Source organism: Propithecus coquereli, unplaced genomic scaffold (assembly GCF_000956105.1).
Source record: "Propithecus coquereli isolate 6110/MARCELLA unplaced genomic scaffold, Pcoq_1.0 Scaffold31, whole genome shotgun sequence".
In the NCBI taxonomy this organism is placed as follows: Eukaryota; Metazoa; Chordata; class Mammalia; order Primates; family Indriidae; genus Propithecus; species Propithecus coquereli.
In genome coordinates this window covers 339,191-345,441 of record NW_012148730.1, presented here as the reverse complement: position 1 = coordinate 345,441, position 6,251 = coordinate 339,191, and the positions used below count along the sequence as shown (strand labels likewise).

The following is a 6,251-nucleotide window of genomic DNA, read 5'->3' as shown; positions in this document are numbered from 1 at the left end:
CCTGAAATTTGGAACTGCTAATTGCCAGTTGTTGAGAAAGGTCCCACAGAACTCACCATAATGTGAACTTTTGTGATATTGTTGTTTGTTTGGAAGTAAAAATAAGTGTCTGAACCCCCTCAACAACATGGACATGGGGCACCTGGTGTCGGCACTCTGAGGAACGCGTTGGGCAGACAGGCTGACTCTCCTTCACCCTACAGGTACTAATGTGAGACTCCTCGCACAGTGCACCTTCAGGAAGTGGGGTGGGGTGAGCGGTGGGATGGTGATGGGAAGACAGATGGAAGCATGTTTAGAGCTGTGAAAAGGCCCATTTCCCATTCACCTGCTTGCAAATCATAAAACTGATTTTGGTATTTTGGTATAGTCTTTGAAAACGTTCAAACGATGAAGAATGAGAAATGAAATGTGATTCCTCTCCCTTCCTCCCTCGCTCCCTCCCTCCCTCTCTTCTTTCCTTTCTTCCTTCCTTCCTTCATGCCTGCCCCACTACCTCCCTGCCTACCTTCCATCCTCCCTTCCTTCCTTCCCCCTTAGTAGCCAGTAGGTATCCCTTGCAAAGCCCCTCTTATGTGAGGTAACATGCCTTCTTTTGCAGGCCTCCAAGGGAGAGCATCTGACAGAGTCCTGCTGTCTCCAAAGGCCAATCTCTGGAAGCAGCGTGTGTCCTTTCTCATCAGGATTTATTGGCAAACTGCCTATGAAGGCAAGCCTGATGTACCTGCTAAGGGGCGAATGGGGGTGGCAGGGCCTTTCAGTCCTGGCCCCATGGGCTTCTGGTTGGGGCAGGGGAAGAGCAATCCAGGAAACACAACGTACAATGTGCAGCATCATTCTTTATTGTAAAAATAAACAGTGATCACGAATGGGGAAAATACACAGAACAACTGGCTCTTTGGGTGGTTACGTGACCTGGCCTACAAGTTAACTTTGGCTTCTTGGCCAGCCTGGCCTCCAACCTCAGTTATGGGCATGCCCTTAGGCTGTTGAAAAGAGAAACGAAAATGATGTGGATGGAGACGAAGACGATATCCAAGGGCTCCTTTCATGGGAATTGTTGGAAGGCCTCCTCTGGGATCTTGCCCTTGGCCTGGAGGGAAGGAGATGGGACTTCAGAAGAGCCAGGTGTCCTGAGTTCCATCCCCAGGCCACCCACCCTCTATCTTCTTGGCCTTCCTGATGGCCAAGAGACATCCATCTTTTACCTGCTTGATTCCCGGACCTCACCTGGAGCAGAGTAAAGATCTGGCCAGCTCTGGTGTAGTTCCACTCGTTGTCCTGAAGGCACCTAGGGTGGGAGAAGAACAGGTGATCTCCATTACTACCCCAGGATGGACACGCTGACCATGCAATGCCACCACTTCACCTATGCTACTTTTTTGCTGGGACACATGTACCAATATGGGCATTATTGTAATGATGAAGAAAGAAAGACCTGGTGAAAACCAACACGTCTATCGCTGACATTCATGTCCACTAGAATTCAAAGCAGGACAACAGCGGTGTTTAAATGGACAAGGGAGTTTAATACATATTGATAAAGAAAGGCGTCTGAGGAAATAACAGATGGAAAATTTAAAATACAAGTTTCCTTTTCACTGAGGTATAACACACATACCGTAGCACTCACCATTTTAAAGTGTACAATTCAGTGCTTTTAAGTACGTTCACAAGATTGTGCAACCATCACAACTATCTAATTCCAAAATATTTTATCACCTCAAAAAGTAACTCCTTAACTCTTAGAGATCACTCCCTATTCTCCCTCCTCCCCCAGACCCTGATGACCACTACTCTGCTTTCACTCTCTATGGATTTGCCTGTTCTGAACATTTCATAATGAAGTCATACAATATGTGGCCTTTTGTGACTTGCTTCTTTCGCCCAGCATAATGTTTTCAAGGTTCATCCGTGTCAGAACATGTGTCAGAACTACATTCTTTTTATGACTGAATAATATTTCATTGTATGGATGTAGCACATTAATTTGTCCATTCCTCAGCTAAAGAACATTTGGGTTGTTTCCACTTTTTGGTTATTATGAATAATGCCACAATGAACATTCATGTGCAAGTGTTTGAATCAACATATATTTTCATTTCTATCAGTAATACTTAGGAGTAGGATTATTGGGTCATATGGTAACTCCATGTTTACCATTTTGAAGAACTGCCAAAATGTTTTCCCCAGCAACCGCTCCATTTTACATTCCCACCAGTAATGCATGAGATTTCCAATTTCTCCACATCACCAACACTTATCTTCCATTTCATTGATTAAAGCCATCTTTGTGTAAACTGGTATCTCATTATAGTTTTGATTTTAAAAAAATTACCATAACAGACTAATAAGAAAAAATAACAAAAAATAAAAAAATACAAAACATAGTTTTGATTTGCATTTCCCTAAAGACTAAATGATCTTGAACAGGTTTTTATGTGCTTTTTGCCCATCTCTTTGGAGAAATATCTATTCAAATAATTTCTCTATTTTTATTTGGGCTGTTTGTCTTTTTATTGTTGAGTTATAAGAGTCCTTGATATATTTTGGATAGTAGACATTATCAGACATGAGATTTCCGAATATTTTCTTCCATTCTGTGGGTCGTATTTTTACTTTTTTGGTAGTGTCCTTTGGTGCACAAAACCTTTTAATTTTGATGAAGTCCAATTCACCTATTTTTTCTTTGCTTGTGCTTTTGGTGTTATATATAAGAAACTGTTGCCTAATTCAAGGTCATGAAGATATACACTTAACGTTATCTTCTCAGAGTATTGTAGTTTTAGCTGTTCCTTTTGGATCTTTGATCTATTTTGACTCAATTTTTGTTAATGGTGTTTGGTAGGGGTCAAAGTTTATTTGTACGTTGACTAGCACTACCATTTGTTGAAAAACTATTTTTCTCCATTACATTTTTTTGGTACCTGATTGAAAATCAATTGAACATAAATGTCAGAGTTTAATTATGGACTCTCAATTCTATTGCATTGATCTACGTATCTATCCAAATGCCAGTATCATGTAATCTTAATTACAGTAGTTTTGTAACAAGTTTTGATACAGGAAAGTGAGTCCACCAATTCTGTCTTTGTCTTTCAAGATTGTTTTGGCTATTCTCAGTCCATTGCTTATCCATACAAATTTTAGGATCAATTGCTCTAGGGGAGGGGCAAGAGGGAGAATGACAAAAACCGCCAACCAGAGTGTCTCTGCAAGAAAGACAGATTTTAGAAGTGAAAAAAAAAAAAAAAAACAGGCAGACAAACACAGATCAGACGAGGGTCAGAAGGAAGGGTGCCTGAAAATACAGGAGACTCCATGGAAAGAAGTTGCGGAGGAGAACTGGAAGGAGAAAGGCCCCCAGGAGGCTTGGAGACCAGCAACGAGGGCAGGTGGAGCTGTTAAACATCCCCTCCCTTGCATCGGGGACTGCTCCTGAGCGGTTGGAGAGACCTGCCAACACCAGCGCAGAGATGGCCACCACCAGTGAGCGGTGAGCCTCTTGCGGACAGGGCACCAGGCTCCCGACTCCCTCGGGGCACCTCCCGGCATGCAGACCAGAGCCAATCGGCAGGCGCCATACTGGTACATCCTCCCCTTCCCCTTCCCTACCTGTGGGTGCCCAGAGAGACAATTTAGTCACCACCCAGAGTCATCTGCAGGGAATGGGACCTTTCTTTTGGGGGCCCTACAGAAGACTGAGGGGTAGTCAGACTGTGGGCTCACTACTCGCCAGACCTCCCAGGTGCCGCTTGCCTGGTGACTCCAGGAGAATGGGGCAAATCTCGAGGGGGAGAGACATTGATACAGCTTAGGTACCCTGTGGGTGACTTAAGACCAGCACTCCTCTCCCTGACAGGGTCAAGGATTGATCTCCAGGGCCCAGGGGACAGGTCTGCAGACCAGATCCTGTACAGCCAGGTCTCAAACGCATTGCCCCAGGGCACAGAAGGAATATTTGTGAACGAGCCTACTGAGGTGTGTCTGCCTTCAGGGGCAGATCAGCATGCTTGAGGGCCAACCCTCCTCCCCCCGATGGGAGGGCCATGGGCCCAGCTCAGGCTGTGATCCTGGGAAGGGACCCTCCTGGCCCGCATCACAGTCAGAGGAGATCCACTGACTTGAGTCCTTCCTGCTGACAGAGGCCCAGGAGAAACCATGGAATAGGAGAGGGTGGAAAGGAGCGAGGCCTGCTCCAGACTGCAGGTCTCAGACAGCCCCACCCCCACACGCAGACTTTTCGGCTGAGTGGGGCCATTTCAGCCCCTCCCTGGCAGCTTTACCCAGAAGCAGAGAACAGAACTTTGACCCCGGCTAACAGCATTTGTGGTGCTTGAGGGCAGGCTCACCCAACCTAGCTCCACCCAGACTCACTCCCCCCCCTGCCACTACTGAGATAGAGAATAAGGACACACCTGGAAGTCCCAGGGCACCACCCACCACCTGAGACACTAGAGTGCCTCTCCAGAGGAACAAGAGCTGGTGACAGGACCCAAAAACAACACTGCAGCCTGCTCCTCCCAGCAAGCGCCACCTAGAGACAGAGAGGTCATTCTGCACACCCTTTAAGTGCATCTACTGACTCATCATACAGGGTGTGGTGGAATCTCACCCACAAACACCACCTACTGGCTCAGAGACTAAACAGCCCATGTCATTATTCAAACAAAAATCTAAAGGTAAGAAACAACAGCTGATCCAGATGGGAAGCCGTCAGCGAAAGGATTCTGGTAGTATGAAGAATCGAATGGAAAGCACGCTCCCAAAGGGGAACACCAGCTCTCTAGCAATGGACATCAACCAAATTCAGAACAGTAAAATGACAGAAGAAGAATTTGGAACATGGATTGTAAGAAAACTCAATGATATGCAAGAAAAAAATGGATAACCAACACAAAGAAACCACACAAAAAAGTCCAGGACTTGGAAGAAAAATTCACTAAAGAAATTGAAATATTAACGAAAAATCAAACAGAACTTCTGGAAATGAAGAATTTATCCAAGGAATTACAAAACACAGTGGAAAGTCTCAAGAACAGGGTAGATCAAACAGAAGAAAGACTTTCAGGGATTGAAGATAACACCTTTCAATTAAATAAGTCAGTCACAGAGATAGAGAAGAGAAATGAGAGAAAAGAGTAAAGCCTACAAGAAATGTGGAATTATTTGAAGAGGCCTAACATGAAAATCATAGGCATCCCTGAGAGTGAAGAAGGAAATACACAAGGGTTGGATAAGCTATTTGAGGATATAATATAGGAAAAATTCCCAGGCCTTACTAAAAATCTAGATATCCAGGTACAAGAAGTTCAAAGGACTCCTGGGAGATTCATCACAAACAGGAAGACACCATGACACACAGTCATCAGACTGACCAAAATAACCACCAAAGAGGCCCTCCTAGACGCTGTAAGGCAAAAGCAGCAGATAACATACAAAGGAAAATCCATCAGAATAACGTCAGATTTTACATTGCGACATTACAAGCAAGAAGAGACTGGGGCCCCATTCTGACTCTTCTCAAATGGAATAATGCCCAGCCTAGAATCTTGTACCCCACAAAACTAAGTTGTGCAAGTGAAGGAGAAATAAAGACCTTCTGAGACAAGCAATGACTCAGGGAATTCATCAAGACAAGACCTCCCCTCCAGGAAGTACTTAAAACAGTATTACACATGGATCAGCACAATAAACACTCACGAATGTATAATCATCCAAAAGCTAAAGGTCAAAGGCCGGATACCACAATGGCTCAAGAGAGAAAACAAGGCAACAAAGTTCAACTCAACAGGATGAACAGAAATCTGCCCCATTTATCAATTCTCTCAATAAATATTAATGGCTTGAACTGCCCACTAAAGAGACATAGGCTGGGTGAATGGATAAATATACATGAGTCAAGTACCTGCCGTCTTCAGGAAACACATCTAACCCACAAGGATCCATTCAGACTAAAGGTAAAGGGATGGAAAACAATATTTCAAGCAAATGGAAGCCAAAAGAAAGCTGGCGTGGAGGTTCTGATTTCAGATAGCTTAGTCTTCAAATCAACAAAAGTGATGAAAGACAAAGAGGGTCACTATATAATGGTGAAGGGTACCATTCAACAAGAAGAAATAACAATTCTAAATATTTATGCACCTAACTCAGGTGCACCCAGATTCATAAAGCAAACCTACTTGATCTAAACAAAATGATAAACAGCAACACCATAATAGCCAGAGACTTCAAAACTCCTCTGAGAGAAC

The 6,251-nt window shown here is 44.1% G+C and overlaps 1 protein-coding gene across 1 annotated transcript in view; it reads right to left on the bottom strand.

The window, feature by feature from the left end:
- Positions 1-1,048: 1,048 nt before the first annotated feature.
- Positions 1,049-6,251, bottom strand: part of NXF5 (nuclear RNA export factor 5) — a 15,655-nt gene continuing 10,452 nt past the window's right edge. Inside the window, exons 19-20 of the mRNA XM_012650025.1 lie at positions 1,231-1,291; positions 1,049-1,093 (exon numbers count right to left, since the gene is read on the bottom strand). Of these exons, the coding sequence (XP_012505479.1) occupies positions 1,049-1,093; positions 1,231-1,291 (106 nt within the window). The remainder of the gene's footprint in view (positions 1,094-1,230; positions 1,292-6,251) is intronic.